Here is a 20938-nt window from a genome sequence, read left to right on the forward strand (position 1 = left end):
AGCACACAGCTTCAAATTGATATTTTTGAGAAAAACCAATGCAGGAAACTGTTCGTGTCAGTGTGATTTTATTGAGTTTATTTTCATTTCAGTATTGCGGTATCAGGATTGGACCAATTGTGAAAAGAGACGTCATGAAAGCATCGATAATGCTGGAACATGAAAGCCAGTAAGTATTTCTTCATAGTTCAAAGTTGAATTCAATGGGAATTTGGAAACATGATTCGGGCAGTTGAAATGAGTTTAATATTTATTTACGAACATATTTTACAATTTTTTATTTTGTGAATAGTTAGGTTAGGTCTAAAGTGAGTGGGTCTATTCGACCCTCCACCGCAACCCGCAAGGGTTTATTGTGGCTCCCACCTATTCAAACTCGGACAAAGAAACCCAGCTTCTTATGAAGCCGATTAGTGTGTATGGTGAGTAGTCTTTTAGGTCAGATGGTAAGAGCACGGCTCTGCCGAACTCTTAAAACCGGATTTGGTCCCCAGGGGGGCAGACACAAAGTATGTGCTCTGCTGTTTCATCATTTTCCAAACAGAGGCGACACACATTCTCTTCCGACAGTCCGAGTCTTTGCATATGATGATTCAAATGACAGTGGCCTGTTGGATATCGTAGTTCATCCCTACTGTAGTCCAGCAACTGTTTTATGTCAAGCTTCAAAGGGTGAATAAACGCCTTGGAGTGAGAAAATACTGGAAGATTCTGCCAGAAGTCCATAAATCTTCCTGTCATCCAGGTGTTTAATATTTGTTTGGCAAAGCCTAAAGCGATGGCAATGACAAGTTCTGGTCCGATTTTTGTGAATAGTTACACTTCTCTCCAATATTTTATACACATTGCAGAAGTATGGTGCTAGGCAATCTAACAATTTTAAGTGAGTAAATCATTTTATCACACTTCATTTATAGTTCTAGTGACATTTGTTTATTATCTATTTTTAGTTATAATGAAACTAAAATTTCAAACTAAAAACTTATTATGCATACAATAGGAGTGTAAGGAGCCGTCAGACTATGATCTGGAAAAACCTGCAACCTCATTGACTTACTGCGTTTTTCGTCTTGTCTTTTCACGACATTCATTCCAACAGTTTCATTTCCTGGACTAGTTTGTACAGGTCCTAGTTGGATGTGTGTCATATTATTCTGGACATACTTGCTTCTTACGATCAAGTGCATCTCAGTAGATTTTAAAAGCAGTCTATGTCCCTTTGTTGCATTTTGCCTACAGCTAAACTCTATACAACGCTATTTTCTTCGTGTGACTTCCAAATGGATAGTATTCAGCGAGTAGCTCTGTAGATGATCATTACTGCATTAAAGCACTTCTTCAGTTTTTTCACATTGTCTTTTATAGTGGTTTTGACTTTGTGTGTTTTCAGGAATCTGTTTCTTATTGTCCCCTTTTTTTGATCTCGTCCCCTACCTAAGATTGTAATCCCACTTCTGGTTTATCTGATTTCTAACTGGACAAAACTTATTTTTCTTTATCCTATTTTCAATATGAATTTCTATAATATGAATAGGTCATCAATCGAACTAGTTCCGGCTTATAAATGGAGTCGATGATTTTTGTTCATCACACTCTTCAGCTTTTTGTTTCATATGATTCCTCAAGATTTAAGCATTTGGTAAGAAGTCAATATACTGGGTGTAGATGACTAAGTGTAAAACATTTAAGGAGGTGATCTCTCATCGAAAAAAAGATAGGATTTTTCATATAAAGAAACTCCATTGGATCATCCCTTGTTACGATACAGCCCCTTAAAGGGGGTACATAAAATTTGTATAACAATTTTTTTCACAAGCACTGAAAAAGTTAAAATTTCGAAATTAACCTGATGTTTTGTACTACCAAAAAGACACTTAACCAGTAATTTATTTGGTTCACCCCATGGTTGTAAGGGGTGGAAAACGCAACCCCTAAAATTTATTTCCAATGTAACTTTTTGTCTTATTATTTGTTTACCATTGAAAAATTCATTTCCGATAGCCTGTTTCATTCTAAACAAAAAATGCCTCTTGGGTTTTTTGCCCAAAATAAACCAGTTCGCAGCAAAACATTATTTTATTAACAACTACAGAGATACATCGTCATAAATGCGAACTGGATTTATTGTTATTTTGTACCTGCATAAAACGATCAAAGGGTAATAAACAAAACTAATTTATTAATAACAAAACACACAACATGTAGAAATCATAGTAAATGTTCAATATGTCTACCTTCAGACATTACGCATGCGTCTAGACGTCGGCGCATTGAGCCACGTATTCGCTCAAATATTCCTGGAGTATGTCTGATTACCCTGCACATATCGATGATGCGGTTTCTAAGTCTACATCGCGAACAGGAGTACGATAAACCGAATGCTGTAAATGGCTCCAAATAGAGAAATCGAGAGGATTGAGATCCGGGGATCGAGCGGGTCAGTTCTGTGGTCCTCCTGGACCTATCCACTGATTTGCATATGTTTCAGTTAAATGCTGACGTGCTACTTGACTAAAATGGGCGGGAGCCCCATCATGCATAAAAACATATCCCTTCTGACGCCCAAAGGAACTTCCTCCAGCAGTATTGGATGCACTTCTCTTAAAAATTGAACGTATGCCTTCACCATTTAATCGAATAGGTAGAAAATGAGGCCCAATTAAATCATCCCCAATAACTCCGAGCCACACGTTAAGAGAAAACTGTTTTTGATGGTTAGTTTCGACAATAGCGTGAGGGTTTTCATCAGCCCATATGTGGTAATTATGAAAATTAATAATCTCCCGAGAAAAACTACATTCGTCTGTGAATTCTATCGTCTTCAGAAAGTCACAATTTCTTCTAATCATTTCCAGCATCCACTTGCAGAATTCAAGACGGTTCGAAATGTCTCGCGGTAACAGTGCCTGTACTCGTTGCAGATGGTAAGGGTATCAGATTTGTTCCATTAAAATTCGAAATACCGTCATGTGATCAACATTTAGCTGGAAAACAATCTTTCAAGTATTGGTAAGTATTTCAAGTATTGGTTGTTCTTCAATCAAAATAAGTACTGCTTCCTCAGGCTTTGGTGTTGGTATTTCTTGATGGCGACCACAATCCTGCGTTCTTTTGTCGAATGAACCATATTCTCGCAATCGTTGATGAAGTCGAGCAAATATTCTATGTGAAGGATGCTGCCGTTGAGGATACATTTCAGCATATCTTCTAGAAGCTTCTAACCCATTCCCCTGCGACAGACCGTAAACGTAATGCATATCAGCCGTTTCCTCATTTGTGTATGCCATTTTAATAACAAGTGAATTATTAAAGTAACAAATTGAGAACAGAACAACAACACACAATTAGTATTAATTCAATTTGGAAAATTCACAAACTGACAGCGTCATACCAATTTAATTGTCACTATCGCTAATAGCGACCTACTAGATTCGTATTTTCGCATTTATGACGATGTATCTCTGTAGTTATTCGTAAAATAATTTTTTGCTGCGAACTGGTTTATTTTGTATTTTTTGTAAGAATGAAACAGGCTATCGGAAATAAATTTTTAAATGGTAAACAAATAATAAGACAAAAACTTACATTGGAAATAAATTTTAGGGGTTGCGTTTTCCATCCCTTACAACCATGGGGTAAACCAAATAAATTACTGGCTAAGTGTCTTTTTGGTAGTACAAAACATCAGGTTAATTTCAATATTGTAACTTTTCCAGTGCTTGTGAAAAAAATTGTTATACAAATTTTATGTACCCCCTTTAAGGGGCTGTATCTTAACAAGGGATGCTCCAATGAAATTTCTTTATATGAAAGATCCTATCTTTTTTTCGATGAGGAATCACCTCCTTAAATGTTTTTCACTTATTTAGTTACACCCTGTATTTTTTGTCCGCCATATCCATCGGTTTTCAGATCTGGTCATATCGTTGAGTCCTCAAATTATTTCTTGCACATTACGAGACTGCATAGAACTCCTCCCGTAAAGACGAATATTCCAAGCATGATTTCAGAATAAGAAGTTTATGCCGAAAGTGTTTTATGGTATCCTAGCTCCTCTCAACATTTTTCTGGAGAGAGTGGCTAAATGGACTGCATATAGAGTTATGCATATTGCCAATTGCACAAATCAATTTAATGCAGAATGCAACAGACTTGGTTGACACTGGAAGTCACAGCATTCTGGAAATGACCTCCGACTTTATGCCTCCCAACTGTGAACTACGAACTGCTTTATTAAGTACTCTTCCCGAGTAGAGAGGAATGGATACTCCTGGAGAAGGAAATATTAAGAGCAGATAGTTGTTGGTCCACAGATGGATGAAAAACTCCTTCCGATTCCGGTGTTTTCAGTCGCAGACCCAGGACAGAGATATCAACCTGTCTAGGAACCTATGCGACCTCATACGATCCAACCTCATACACAAGTCAATAAAAATATTCTCGGATAGTCAAGCGGTGTTGAAAGCTCTTGGCTCCTACCGAGCAACGTCTAAATTGGTAGCAAATTGCTAAAAACAACTCTCCTCGATAGGAAGACCTAACGGATTTGGATTCCTGGCCATACTGGCCTGGAAGGCAATGAGGCGGCCGACTCCCTTGCAAAGGGCTTCGTTAAGAAGCTGGATTTATTTGGTCGAGTGCGAATAGGTGTGAGCCACAATAAACCCTTGCTGGTTGCGGTGGAGGGTCGAATAGACCCACTCACTTTGGACCTAACCCTAACCTACAAATTCCAAAGATTGTGTTTTTCACCCCATCCCTTGCAGCTCAGTGAATTTTCCAACATAAATTGACCCACCCTTGCCTCACTTTGCTAACTGTGGTAAATTACAATGTGACTAAGTTGCTGTTAGTGTGGTTCTCATTGCTCCCGTATTTCCGAACAAGCAATCCTTAGCACCTTACTTATGTCTTGCACACATTTTGTTTTGGTAATTTAAGAGAAGTTATTGAAAATTCACGATCGCTTCAGTATAATATATGTAGGTTAGAGTTTTCTGAATTCACCTCAATTTAAAATGTTTCGTAGCATTTTTTCACTTTTGAATATGGACTTTTTGAACAAACCATAAATCAATGAAATTAAAGGAAGGATGTTTCCAACTAGGTTCTCTAGAAATGAAAATGTTTTATTTTCCAGTTATATACTTGTTATCACAAACCGATTATTACCTTCAGGTACGCCACTATCTTGGCCTTCGATGTTAAGATAGAGCGCGACGCCCAAGAACTAGCCGATAGCCTCGGCGTCAAAATCTTCCAAGCAGACATCATCTACCACCTTTTCGACAAATTCATGGCGTACCGAGAGGAACTGAAGCAGCGCAAACGAGAAGAATTCAAACATATCGCCGTGTTCCCCTGCAAGCTTAAGATCCTGCCTCAGTTCGTGTTCAATTCTCGTGATCCCATAGTCGCTGGCGTCATGGTCGAAGCCGGAATTGTCAGAGAGGGAACGCCTATTTGCGTGCCTAGCAAAGAGGTAAGTCGTAGATAAGGATTTTTTGATTGGTGGTGCCGCGAGGTAACATTCCGGACCCGTTTCAGTGTTTCGAAAATTGTATTTGATAGTTTAGCATGTTTGGTGATGCAATGATTTATTTCCAAAGAGGTTGGAAAGGCCAGCATCAATTTTCATCATTCCGAATTGAATTGAATTCTTATTCAGGGTTATGTTAGGATGCTTTTACATAAAGTACCGTAATGCATATCACTTTATATATGCTATCGTTTGATTGATATAGGAATTGATAATACATTTTCCGTAAAATTACTTCCCAAAAAGGGCAGTTTCTGTGTCAACAATAGAAATTTTCATGAAATATCAGAATAGACAGTGATAAGCAATATCAATTTGTACGGGTGCAGGCCCAAGTCACGACGCAAAATTCGCCAAATTGTGGTCTACGAAAGGCCGAGTTCTTGTGAGCGACGCGAAATCGACTGCACGGATTCTCCTGCACGCACTCACAGACAGCGGCGATGTTTTCGTCAGATCTTGCGTTTGGTCGACGTACGGGTATTGTTCGATCGTTCACTGAACCACTGAACTCAAATTTATCAACCATATTGCGAATAGTCTTCTCGGTAGGACGATTATGGCGACCGTAAAATGGGCGAACCGCGCGGTACGTGCCCGAACAGAACACTCATTTTGATGAAACAATTTTATTATTTGCACGTGTTGTTGACTGCTAACGGCTCTTAACTGGGCCATTGTTTCGCGTGCCGTGTGGCATGTGGCATCGTCTTGTTGAAACCACATGTCAGGCATGTCCAATTCTTCCATTTTAGGCTACAAAAAGTCGTCAATCATCACACGGTAGCGCTCGCCATTCAGAGTAACGTTCCGGCCATTGTTGTCTTTGAAGAAGTACGGCCCGATGATGCCACCGACCCATAATCCACACCAAACAGTGACTTTTTCGGGATGCATTGGTAGCTCTTGCAATACTGGCTGATCTTTACTCTAGATGCGGCAATTTTGCTTATCAACGTATCCATTCAACCAGAAACGAGCCTTGTCTCTGAACACGATTTTTCGATAAAAATGTGAATCTTTCTCCAACTTTGCCAGCGCCCATTCACCAAAGGACGTTGTGGGAGGTCGTGTGGCTTCAATTCTTGCACCAGCTGTATCTCATAAGATTTCACACCCAAATCCTTTCGCAAAATTTTCCGCGTAGTGGAGTAACAGAGACGCAATTGCTGCGAACGGCGGCGAATCGACATTTCACGGTCATCACGAACACTGGCGGATACAGCCGCAATATTTCCTTCGGTCCTCACTCTACGTATGCGTGTTGGTGGTGTTTAATGTCCAATAATGTAAACTGGGTTCGAAATTTAGTCACAAGCTTCCGAATAGCTCCCTCAGTAGGCCGACGAAACTGCCCATAAATTGGAAGAAGTGCACGATGCACTTTCTTCACCAAACATGAATTTTTATAATAAAATTCAATAATTTGCAAGCGTTATTCATTCAAGTCGATTCATGGGTAAATTATAGACCAAACTGAACAAGTTTGACAATTACACAAGACACGATTCACGCGTGATCTGTCAAAAACAGTGTTGCCAAAAAGATACCAGGAAAAAAATCACTCATTATATATGTCCATGGTGATATGGCATAGCAGACTGAATAAATGACAGATAATTTGACAGATGTATAGTCAACAAAATGGCCGTTATCAATTGTTAAAGTTCGTAAATCCCTGTTGGAAGACGCTTCATATTGTCCGGAATGTTCTTGCACTTTTTATGAGTTTCACGTCTAGGAGAGCATTTACGTCTGCAGTTTTATTTCGGTCGAAGCGGTGAGAACATTTCGCGAAGCTACCGATTGGAGAAGTATTCACTAGGCCGGGTTTGCATTTTCGGGAATCAGACCAATGATAGTTTTTTGCATTACAGCGCGATAAATTGTTTCCGAGTCAAAGAAGTCGTTTCTCTTACCTTGATTTTGATAGTGTGTATTATATCCAATTGCTCTGATACTCATCTTGTCACCACTCGGTTGGTGTTTGAAGACTGTATTGTGGATAAATTGCATAACACTAAATGTTCCAGGATACGCCCTAGCGCACATCATTGAGACGCACAATTGTTTTTCAACTCGTGTATAAACAAACCGAGGTTGCAATAGAAAAGTGTTCTCGAATTGAAAAACTGAAAGTCTTTGAATTCCAACAGCGGAACACTAAAGTTAAAAAAAGTTTCATCACTTAACTGTCAAAAACACTGCCTGTAGATGGGAACCAAGTATAACGATGGGCTTCGGTAAATCACCCAAGAAAATAATTTCCCGTTTTTTTTTGTCAGTGAAAGCGATATTAGACCACTGTAGACAAATAACGTGATGTTTTCTACTATAGAATTCAGATATACGAGTAGTAAACTATGGCATCCGTAGCATCAATATCAGCAAATGTAAATATTAATTTCTTACTCGCTGATGACTGGTTATATTTTTATTGGTCTCATAATTTTTCTTGTGTTTTCGGTTAATAAAAGTTGTCTATACTTCTCCATCCTGTGTAGTTGTAATTTGATCATTTTGTCCTAGATTTAATGTTTTAGTTGTATCAAAGTCGACAAATATTTTAATTGATCTTGCAGTTTGTGGACATTGGCGTGGTCACTAGTATAGAAAATAATCACAAACATGTGGAGTCTGCAAGAAAAGGTATGGAAGTTTGCATCAAGATTGAGCCCGTACCTGGAGAATCTCCTAAAATGTTTGGTAGGCATTTTGATGAAACGGACTTCCTTGTCAGCAAGGTAAGTGAAATTTCTATAGTTTTGTTAATTAGGTGCTATTTCAAAAGGAATAGTGAAAGCAATTATTGATTGAATTACAAGTTTATATAGAGCTATGAAATATATGGGTTTATCGGATATCACAGTGTATTTCAGTACTCATGAAACCACCTTTTACTTTTCCATTTCTACTGCTTTCTAAAATTTGCTTTTCAATTATTTTTTTCTAATTTTTCATTTAATAATACTTTTTTGGCTTCAGTAGCTTGAATTCTTAACTTCTATAACAATACATACTGATATGATCAACATTATACTTAAAATATTCGTGACATTCCGAACTTCTTTGAATAATACCTCAACAAATATATTACGTCTAGGGTTTTCAACATCAAAAATTGTAATGTTGAGCATTAGAATAATTGTGTTCCAAATATTTGTATCTTCTAATTGTTTCAATTCAATTCAATTTATTTGGAATATGTTAATATACAATTTATTAATATTATGGAGTTTGAGGAAAGCAGCCTAAGCGCAGGTGGCTTGTAATGTGCTTCCGTCTGTCTCCCCGTGGAAGTACTTTAAAAATATATCAGGCACAAAAGTAACAAAAGATTAAATGACTGTTGCAGTTGTATTAGTGAATTTCCAACGGCTCATTAGGGCAATCATATGATAACGCCTCAAACTTTTAAAATCTCGCATTAGAATGAATACTTTTGTAATAAATTAAATTACCTGAGTTTATGTTTCAGTTTCCACATTTGAAAAAATATTTAGTAACAGAGAGTGATTCAATTCTAATTGATAATTCAGTAAATTACCCGAATTCTTGAATCTATTGATTTCTAAACATTCTAGAAGATTGAGTTTCAAATTTTTTTGAATGTAACACGTCGTATTCATGATTGAACTCATGTCCTTCTGCTAAAATGTGGTTTGCAAATGTGGAATTGGTCTTTCTATTCACAAAACTACTTCCCATGCTCTTTAATTCTTTGGGAAAATGTTCTCCCTGTTTGGCCAATATCCAAAAAGGCGAGAGCCACAAGTCAGCTCGAACCGACCGGCTACCGACCGACCGCGAGAAATAAGAAGACGGAACCCCGCTGTAAGCGTCGGAAAACCGTTTCCAGGGCAACTCCATAACGTTAAAAGGATGTCGGGTCACGGGGTGGTCGAACCGTAGAAGAGGGTTTCAAAGGGGCGTGGGGGCGAGGGTGAGATTTCACTGCAGTAACATCGGTCGATAGTTTTGTTACGAAAGAGGTGCAATGCCCCGCAGTCCTAGATTACCGAGCGCGTTGTGAATGGGTCGCATCTGATTGAATGGGAAGAAGTTTTCAATGCGTTACCCATCCGCTGATGTTGCTACGTTACGGCTAGAAAATGAATGATGTCGACTTGAATGGATTCGTTGGGATTAACAAAGGTCGATGAAGGCAATTGTTTCGCTGATGAAGTTTTGAAGAAAATTTTGGTTGTTTGTTTGGAAAATTTCTCTGCCGTAATTTACGAGATGTTGGTCTAAACATGAGAGAAGCGTGGTGTGTAGATGTCTTAGGCCGGTCCTACATTGGAAACCAGACCAACCCAGACTCGGCGCTCCTACATTGCAGCAAGTTTTCAGCCAGGAGCGTAATAACTAGTACTGTATTAACTCAACCAAGTTCAATAGATCTTGTTGAAATGCACCACCTCGACCAAAGCTTCCATGTAATTGGAAGAAAGAAAAAACTGATTGTTGTCAAACCAGTTCAGACCCGACTTCCCACCGCGGAACGATCACTGGCCACTGTTGCCACAGCTACCCCGTACGGGGTAGTTCTACCCCTCTTTAATTCAACTTCACCCTCTCGCTCCCCTCAAGTAAATCTACCCCGCTCAGATATAAAGCAAATGAATGTAAAATAAAAATTGAAAAAATAAACAAATATTTAGATTTGATTTTGAATCTACCGCGTTTTTTATGTTTATTTGATGTTTGTGACATGACATTCGACACTTTTAGTTAAAATTGAGAACCTAAATGTGGAAATGTTTGTAATATGTGCAATCTCAGTCTGTGATGTAAATGTAGTTTTATGTATAGTCGAAGTAACCGATATTGTACACTATTACAGTTGTCGGCACCCTCAAAGATCATAAAAACCAACACATAGAAATTAACCGGAAGCATTTCTATGTGTGGACTGTACACTTGGCGTTTCGTATTGGATAAGTTTTACTAACCGAGTTTTGTGATTGACTGAAGAGTCATAAAATTAAATTTTGAAGTCATGTTACGGTGACGAATAGAAATCATGGAGTGCGGCCTTTGGTTATCGCCGTCGTGTTCATTTCAGGAACTGATTCCGATTTGAATATTGAAATTCGATATTGACGCAGTTATATTTACTTAAAATTTTTGTTATCTATTTAAAATGTGGCGTCTATGGACAAGTACGAGTGTGATAACAACGCAGACTTTTTCCAGGGTAGTGATTCCAATAGCGATAGTGAACAATGCGAAAAAGAGATACCAGGGAATAAGATTCGGATGCATTTGAATATTGAAACACAGAGAGTATGATTCAATGTATATAAGAATCTACATCTCCAGTTTGATTTCGAGGGAAACAAACTATTACAAGCAACATCAGATTTGACCGAAATTCCTTTCTCAACTGTACGTGAAATAGTCAAAAACAAACCTTATGGACGCAAGACGCGATGTGATACAGGATTACCAAAACCTTCAGATCTTCATCCAATAAAATCATTGAAAAAACAATATACGACTGTTATAAAATTAATGAAATTCCTACATTGAAATCATAAGGAATAAATTGAATACTTCCGGCCATAACGTGAGCTGCTGTGACAAAACTCTTCAGAATTGGATAAAGAAACTAGGATTTAGATTTGAAATAATTAACAAATGTCAAGCAGTTATGGAAAGCAGAAGAATAGTAGAATTGCGTAATAAATGCTTAGAACGAATAACTAAATATAGACAAGAACAACGGCAAATTTTCTATTTGGACGAAACTTGGTATGACACTAACGACACAGTTGCGAAAGGGTGGACTGATGGTTCGAGAATGTGTACGCCAAACAAGCCTGCAAACAAAAGATCGCGACTAATCATTGTGCATTGCAGAGGAAGTAAAGGATATGGAAAAAAATTGAGGACTACAATGTTGACTATCATAAGAACATGGAAGCTAATATTTTCGAGGAATGGTTTGAAAACACATCGATCCCAAATTTGGATGCAATGACATTTGACATGTTTTTGATTACGATCATCAAATTTATCATAGAACAAAGAACGACAGTCATAGGTATACGTCACTGTGATTGGTGTCATCATGTGAATGTGGATCCACCCCGGTTCTACCCCGTTCCCTTCCAGAAATCTACCTCGATGAAAAAATGGCTTGTTGCAACACTGTCACTGGCTCCAGTGTAGGAGGTGAGATGGTACGTCATGTGTTTGTTCTCATCAGACCCGCTCTGACCGTCTAACTAATAGAAGACTTAGATGGTCTTTTTTACTGGGAAAAGAAGTTCATCGGGCTCCCAAAATCTTCAAAAGAAAACTAAACTTCTCTGAAGAGGTGAAATACCTTGGTACTATCCTCGACATGGAACTCTCACCTACAGAGTAGAGCAAAAAGGGCATATGGGGCGTATGATCAATGTCGAAGAACAGTGGAACGCGCATGGGGTCTTCCACCCAATGTGGTTACCTGGATTTACACTGGGTCTATGACGGGAAGCGCTTACTGCGCAACCTCTGCTGCAGGAAACCAGTGATGCAATTGAACCCAGGTTTGTGTTTAACAAACCCTACAAAATACAAATCAAGCAGAACACAAGAGTCAGATGCTACAAATGCAATACGGATTTATACAGACGGCTCAATAGCCAAAGAAGGCTCAGGATGTGGAGCGTACTCCAGATCACTAAGCCTAAAGATTAAGTGGGGAATGGGAAGAAATACCAGCGAGGTCCAAACAGAACTGGCTGGTATCTCAATCACCACAAAAGATGTAACCAGGAAAGGAATTTCTGGCAAAAACATAACAATCTGCACTGACAGCAGATAAATCCTATTAGCCTGGAACAGACAACGTATAACCTCGGGGCTAGTACTAGAGTGTCACCAAGATTTAGCCAAAGCCTCGGTAGATAATAACATTATTGCCGCATTGTCGAATCTTTAGCTAAGAAAGCGGCTGGACTAAGAATTTTAGGACCTGCCTGATGACTTCGACAATTGCGGAACTAGCCAAATGTTACACCCAAGCTCAATCCCTAAAGAGATGGGATGGAATCAAAAAACGCAATCTTGCCAGGATCACCTTGGGGCAACCCTGGGAAGCTGGCGCCTAAGAAATATCTGGCGATGACCAGGAAAAATCTACGCTTAACAGTAGGATTTCGGACTGGCCATTGTCAACTAAGGATACACCTCAATAATATGGGACAGGATGTGTGAACAGGAAGATGAGACTGTCAGGCATGTCCTATGCGAGTACCCGGAGTTATCGTCAATAAGATAGTGTCTGGCCTACACCTGCTGATATAAAGGAGATGTCTCCCAGTGATCTGCCCACCTTCCTGGGAAGGACAGGATGGACGATGACCTAGGAGGACAACTTCTCGGGAGGATGTACAATGATACTCACCCTCCCTTCTCTACTGATCCAGATACCCAAATATTCATGCATGATATGTCCAATAGGTTCTTTCGATATCTTTAGAGCCTCAGCAATCTCGATCAACTTCAGTTTTCATTGATAACGGCCCCTTTGGGGCGTGTATCGTCCCCGGTGCTCATTTCACCTCGTTTAAACTTGGCAAACCACTTTTCAACGGTTCATTTTCATTGTGCAGAATAATGTTCATCAAGCCAAGCCTTGGCTTCAACAATATTATTTTCGCCAAAAATCAATGCTTTATTAACACACGAAATTCCTTTTTATCCATTTTCTTCAAACTAACAAAAGTTGCTTCACTCACAATGTTCTATCCTACAAACTAATAGTCCGGCAGCTGTGAAATTCGTACACGTGTCTTTTGAAGGTTTGTCACACTGCAATATAACACACAGACTTCGTACTCTGCACGGTTTCTGAGGTGTTCATCCGCAGATAATCCAATAGTGAAAAATCAATATATATGTCAGTCACTTGATAAACAATGAATGTAAATGAATGGAAGCTTGCCATATTTGATTTCAATTACCCATCACGCCTTGACAATAAAAAATGTGGATATCATCACTTACATATAACGCAACTGCTGGTGTACCTCCAGGATCCAATCTGGGCCCACTTCTTCTCCTGGTCAATTTAATGGCTGATTCATACACACTTTTGCTTCATTCTCTACTTTTACATCAATAATAAGGATAAAAATTGATGAACCGGGCGGTTCATACACCATTGTTGAAAAAAAAGTGACATATGGGCTGTAGACGTAAATTTAGGGTGTTTTCATTTAACAAATGTTCTCTCACTTGTTTTGATTTTTGGGACAAAAACGGAAATGCCAACGTTGTTGGCATTTCCGTTTTTGAGAAAATATCCTTATATATAAAACAAAGTCAAAAAATCGTGTCAGCCAATCCAGAAAAAGCAGAATAATAAGATTTCACGAAATCCTTTTGTGTAAATAGCAAAGTCGAAAAATCGTGTTCATTTGAAACTCGAGAAAGTCTGAAAAAATGTCCATGATTTTCATTCAGCTTTCGAAATGAAAAAACAAATTGTCGGCAGTGTTATTTACAACGAAGCCGCAATGCAATTATACTGCAGAATATTGTGAATCAATACACTTCAGATGAAGAAACCACACGAGAGGAGCGTCGTGTTCAGTGTTGCCAGATCTACTCTTTTTACATTAAATCTCCGTGTTTTGTCTTTCGAACTGCTTTTCTACTGTTTGAGAATTTAAATTCAGGTACTGATACCAACATAGACTGTTTTGGGTGGAATCAAACGGGGTAAGGGGTTTCGAATACTTTCCGTGGAAGTATCTATAGAAAAGTCCCCAACCTTCCATCGATTTTCCACGGTATGAATATGATAAAAAACGAAATAAAAATTGAAAAATGTAAAGAAATTAAAAATATGAATTGCTTCACTTCATAAGATGCTCAGGCAAAAACATTAGGTTTTTTCAAATATTTTTATTTGTAATTCGTCAAACAATAAGGTTGCTTCGATTGAAATGTCAATTCATTCCTTGATTATTGATTGAAGTGTTTTTCTCATACATCCAATAGTTCATAACAATCAAGGAAAAAGAAATGGAAGCGGCAAGTCTAGGTGCAAGAAATTATTTAGAATTACATAAAATTTTGAAATAAATGTTCATTCCTTACAAAATAATTACTTTCTCCCTTTTTTTAGAAGATTCTCATATTTTTTTTGTATGAAATAATGCATTCGTGGAAAAGTTGTAAGTGAACATAGCACATTCATAACCCCGTATATGATGTACACGCCAAGGCAAGAGATGAATGAGGACGAAAACAAGGACCCTCGGAGGGTTGTCACACGAATGGAAATAGAAAGAGACGGCGTGTGCAGCAAATCTAATCAATGAGTATTTGGGTCAAGGGGTCGTGTTCTAGTTTCATTCATGAAATGTTCGGCGGCGGCGGCTGTGGCGGCAGGAAGGCTGTTAGGATATAATTCGTTTCTCGACCCTTTCGCGAACAGGAAATTGAATCGAAATGACGGGAACGCCGAAAAGGGAAATGAGCAATTTCAATCTGATTGGTTTTTTTTTACTATTCGTTTGAAATTTTCCAGTAATGAAGTTGCGGTAAAGTTTTATGAGAAGTTCTAATTGGGCGAGCCGATGTTCTTGCTGCGAAATTGACTGATTTGGATTCGGTTTTAACGATTTCTACAAAATTTCATAATATTTTGAAACTAGAATAGAATTTCTGGTATAATTTTCACAAATCTTCAACGAACTGTTGAAATTTCGACAAAAAATTTTTTGAGTTCATTGGGAATTCCAATGAGTATTATTGAACGCGTCTCTATGTTCAGAGAGACGTTCTCTTTAAACACAAGAGAAATTGTCGACTCGGACAAACTGACAGATCAGCATTATCTCATTTGAAGATACAGTAATACCCGATAGAACTCAAAATTACTATCCAAGTATATAGAGGCAATAGAAATTCCAAAACACGGGGTTAATCGCAATAGAAAAGAACAGGCAATGAACATTATTAAAATCTGGCTACCGGTCCTTAAAGGTACACAAACAAGTTAATCCAATTAAGAGAAACCTAGCCTTGCCCTCTAATCTTCTAATATATATAATTTTCATGATTTTTGTCATTTTGGACTTGTCTTCGTCGGGAATAGAACGACTGGACCAATTTTTATGATTTTTGTCTTTTTGGATTTGTTTTCTTCGTGAATAGGATAATAAGTATGAAAATAATAATAATAATAAAAGAACAAAGTTGCTGCAACAAATATGCTTGCCGTTCCAATCTTACCCTACTCGTTTGGAGTAGTGAAGTGGACTCGGAAAGTGTATCAACTCGACGTAAAGACCCGAAAAATGATGCATCTCTATAGGAGTTTGCATCCCAAATCATCCGTTCCACGGTTGTACTTCCCCCGACAACAGGGAGACCGTGGACTTTTGAGTTTGGAGTGTCTACATGACAGAATGGTTCTGGATATAGCATGTAAAGTCGTCAGGAGTTCGGATCCTCTTTTCTGTATGGTTCGTGACCATGAGAGAGCAGGAATTATTGGAGCAATTCTCTTCAGGGTAGCTGCCCGAGCAGCTGATGAACTCGGTTTAGTTTTCGACACTGAACGAGGTGACCACATCTCTGTCACCGAGTTGGAACCCGTTCAGCAAAAAGCTCATATAAAAGCCACAGAGATATCCTCACTTCTGCGAAAACACAAAGATAACCCAATGCATGGGGTCTTCTTCAATAGCATTGTGGAGGCCTTGGCTTATCAAAGCGCCTGACTCGCTTTCCTCAGATCGAGTGGGCTGAAGTCGGAAACTGAGGGGTTTATCATGACTTGTCAGGATGGTGTCTTCAACATCTTAGTCTACCGCAGTCGCGTGATTGGTATAGAGGTTCCTGACACAAGTTGCAGGGCTTGCCGCGAGGCGCCCGAGACCCTAATGCACTTGCTATCAGCATGTCCAGCTTATGCGGTCTCGACCTATATCCATCGTCATAATGCGGCCCTAAGAGTGCTTACCATCTACGGTACTCTCATGGTATGACGAGACACCGGTGTTGCCCTACGTTCCGGGGGATATTGAATCTGTTGTGGGGAACGAGAAGTGCCGAATTTATTGGAACTATTCGTTGCCCACCCTCAGGCTCATACAAGCTAATAAGCCTGATGTGGTCCTGCTTTCAGTTACTGGCGAGACGAATATCGTCCGAAAAGAGGAGAAAAAACGGATAAAATATCGAGATTTTCTCTTCGAACTCCGCAGACTATCCAAACCACTCTGTCAAGATGAATGTTCTAATTATAGGAGTCCTTGGTGGAATGATGTCTTCTCTAGTCTCGAATCTTAAAGTCATACCGGCTTGCCGCGCTAAGGCAGAAATCTTAGCCGGACAGATGCAGAAGACTGTCATTCTTGGCTCATTATGCTTGTTCAGGGCACATGATTCTCGGAACCAATGATCACTTACCCCACGGTGTGGGGAGTGGTCGTTGGATGATAATGCTGGTGCCCCATCCCGAATGTAACGGGGCTTCGGGAGATAGGGCCTGACCACCGCGTACTACGGTAAAAAAAATTAAAACCTCAAGAACAGCTGGACCAATTTTTATAATTTTTGTCTTCTTGGATTTGTCTTCGCCGGGAATATAATTATGAGCATTGAAATATTATATTTTATCAATAAAAATAATAATAATAATAACTCGAGAACGGCTGGACCAATTTTTATAATTTTTGTCTTTTTGAATTTGTTCCCTTCGAGAATAGGATAATAAGTATTGAAATATGATATTTTATCAATAACAATAATAATATTAAAAAACTCCAGAACATCTCGACCAATTTTTATGATTTTGTGTCTTTTTGGATTTGTCTTTGCTAAGAATATAATAATAACTATTAAAATATGACATTTTATCAAAAAAAATTATGATAATAAAAGAGGCAAAACATCAGTGATAAAAGTCACATGTTATAATAAAACGCAGCAGGCAGCTAACATGTATACACAGGGTGCTTTACTGAAGAGTGCACTTTACTACCAATTCCCATTTATTTTACTATATACCAATACCATTCATTGTATTTATACTAAACAATTTTGTATCAATTTTAAACACCTAAATCCTAGGGTATCTTGTTCCGTTCAGAAGTTAAGAGTGGGGGGAGTATTTACGTTCATACTGTATATTTCAATCGACCTTTTTTGGGTATTTGTTACCTTCCACAATCCGAAAAATATAAAAATTATAATGGAGAACTTTATTCAAGTGTAGAAGGGTAAACTTTTTAGTTTACCTCGATAAGTTACTGCGTAAAAATCAAAGTATTTTTCACAAAGAGAAATCTTCTATTTATCAGTAACTTGTCGTATTTAACAATTTTGCCTATCAAAAAAAATTGTTAAGAAAAAATACAGTACTTATCTTTTACGTTTCGGAGGCCAAAATCTGCCTCCGACTTCAGAAATGGACAAAAAAATTCAATATATTCGCAGTTATTCCTTTTTAATTTTTTATTTCTTTACTTCTTCGACAGATGTCAGAGGAGTTTTGAAATATGAAATTTTTGTCAATGTTGTTGATTGACAACTGAAACATTTGTTGCAATACAAGGTACTCTCCGATATCAGTCTGTTGCCATTTCGCCACTATCTACACTTGTATAAAGTTCTCCATTATAATTTTTATATTTTTCAGATTGTGGAAGGTAACAAATACCCAAAAAATGTCGATGAAAAACTGATTTTTCCTCCACAAAAAATTACTTTAGTTGAATGTATATTTCACTTTACTATTTGTTAAATGATGACAAAAATGTCTTCAGAAAACTGATTTAGTCTCCCTACATTTGTTTTTGTTTTTTTTTTGCAGATATCTCGTCAGTCGATTGATGCGTGCAAGGATTACTTCAGAGACGACCTCACAAAAACTGACTGGCAACTCATGGTTGAACTGAAGAAGCTCTTCCAGATTTTATAGCTTTTCTATCTATTTTTCTTCCTTTATTTTCCACCATATCGACTAATTTTTATTTTTTAAAGTGCAGTATTTTTCATTTTCTTCCTCAATACACCTGACAGGTTATCTATCTATATATCTATCTTTAAATGATGAATTATGTTACAATAAATTGGATTGATCGTTTACTGAACGTTTTTGAATGTTGTGTATTGAATTGAGCAGGCTGAAATTTAAAAAAAATCGATGTATATTTATATAAGTGAATAAATAATTATAAATTGTTATTTTTTGTTGAGAAACCATTCTTCCTTGCATCAGTATAATTGAAAAACGGTAATCGAAAAGGAATTTCAGGATCATACCGTAATTTTACAAAAAATAAATTTTATTGTGGAACGTCTCTGATTTTGATTATTCTAATTTTAAAAAATAGAGTTTCAACTAATTTTATATGGGCAGTAGAACGGAACAACTTTCATTTAGTTCCAAGGTCATACGTGGACTGTTGAAAAAATTTAGTGAATGTTCAAATATCGCGGGCGACGTACATTCGATTAGCTTTTTTATGTTGGTGCACTCGTCTCGAACCTATGTTCACAGTTTCAGCAGTTTATAATGTTTATTGACAGTGGCATAAAGTGATTGTGCTCTGAATAGGAAATTTGTTTACAAGTGGTACAAACTTTTCACAGAAGGTCGACAGGATGTGAGTGACGGCGCCCGACCTGGGCGCCCCAGCACATCAACATCCGATTAAAATGTTGAGAAAGTGAAAAAAATTGTTATGAAGAATCGTTGAATCGTTATTAGAGAAGTTGCTGATGATGTCAGCATATCGGTTGACTTATGCCATTTAATTTTTCCGGAAAGAAAACGTCCGGTATTGTACAAAAACGATTCATGGTTTTTGCATCACGATAATTGCTCACTTGTCATTACTAGTTCGTAATTTTTTAGCCAAAAACTACACTGTAATAATCCCTAAGCCACCGTATTCACCAGATTTGCCCCTCTGCGACTTTTCCCTGTTCCCAAAATTGAAAATACCCATAAAAGGATCGAGTTTGATTGAGGAGATGAAAAAATGAATCGCTGAGAGTGCATATCAAAAAGCGCATATCAGAACTGCTTAGAGGATTGGAAAAAACGCTGACATAAGTGGCACAAAATAGAAATTGATGGTAGTCGGTTGGCAAGAGGTCTGGGGAGTATGGTGAATTAGGCAGAAGTTCGACGCCCAATTCATTTAATTTTCGGACAGTGATTTGTGAAATATGCGGACGGACGTTGTCATCGAGCAGAATCGGAATTCTTCTGTTGACCAGTGTCGGCTGCTGACGCAATTTTTGGTACATTTCGCTGATTTTCTCACAATACGACTCTGGTGTGATTGCTGTGACCCAGTTGTAGAAAGTTATAGTGAATCACACCAATAACATGGCCTTTTTTGGTGAGTTTTCGCCTTTGGGAAGTGCCTGGGTGGCTCATCGATGTCCAACCACTACCCTAAACGTCTCCTGTTGTCATAGAGTATCCACTTTTCATCACATATGAAGATCCGATCGAAAAAAGGATCTCTTTGGTTGCGCAAAAGCAAAGAAGAACAGACCTCGAAACGTTAAAATTTCTGTCGATCGTTCAAATTGTGGAGCACCCACTTTTCGAGCTTAATGGCCTTTCCGAGAAGTTTTGAACCGTCAAATACCTGGGAGCTGACACCCACGTCTTCCGCCATCCCACGGACCGTTTGTAATGGGCAAGTGCGTTAATTAATATCATCATTGACAAATGCCTGCTTAATTTTCGAGCTGTATTGGCAGAGCTACTGAATAAATGATTCTCTTTGATACTCATAAGCCAACTCATCACAAAATTATCATAAACAAATTGTATGCTAAATGATAGGCCAACTGATCAACAATACCCAATGTTCTAGTCATCTTCATTTTCATAAGGTTGTAAACTTTTCCCTTACCCCTTCAACTGAGGTTCGTCAGGACGAATGGTTCATAACTGAAGGTGTTTTGGTGGTGACATAAAAGTCAATGACCTCTATATGCCGCTCTGGTCTTGTGTACTATGTGACTATGGTATTCGGTGAACAAACTGTTCGTTTTAACAGACGTCGTGGGGCCTTCGTCTAACCGAACGACGGGGCCTTCTGAATCGAGTGGGGTCGTCTATAGTGTAATCTACAGCTTCCCTCGACTGAATGGACTGCCGTACAGTTAACAGCTTCAAATCTCTGCGGATGGATTCATTCCGCACGAACCATGGAGCATTTACCAGCATCCTGAGAAGTTTATTTTTTCTGGATTTACCCGGATCTTTCAGTCAGGGTACCAGCGTTCGAGGTCGTCCAATGCTCGTTGTATGTAGATGACCGCCAACGCCCATGGAAGAGGCGAGGAGAGCCGTGTCATCGGCGTAAAGGGAAACCTTCACGTTGTCGAACCTCGGAAGGTCACTCTCATAAAGACTGT

General features: G+C 38.4%; 1 protein-coding gene across 1 annotated transcript in view; it reads left to right on the plus strand.

Moving 5' to 3' along the window:
• Positions 1–18739, plus strand: part of eIF5B (eukaryotic translation initiation factor 5B) — a 57583-nt gene extending 38844 nt beyond the window's left edge. The window contains 4 exon segments of the mRNA XM_023157335.2: positions 93–169; positions 5179–5482; positions 8122–8283; positions 18366–18739. Coding sequence (XP_023013103.2) covers positions 93–169; positions 5179–5482; positions 8122–8283; positions 18366–18473 — 651 coding nt within the window. The 3' untranslated portion in view covers positions 18474–18739.
• The last annotated feature ends 2199 nt before the right edge of the window (positions 18740–20938 follow it).

Source organism: Leptinotarsa decemlineata, unplaced genomic scaffold, assembly GCF_025532065.1.
Source record: "Leptinotarsa decemlineata unplaced genomic scaffold, Ldec_3_MD MMD2_tig00026336_RagTag_RagTag, whole genome shotgun sequence".
Taxonomy (NCBI): domain Eukaryota; kingdom Metazoa; phylum Arthropoda; class Insecta; order Coleoptera; family Chrysomelidae; genus Leptinotarsa; species Leptinotarsa decemlineata.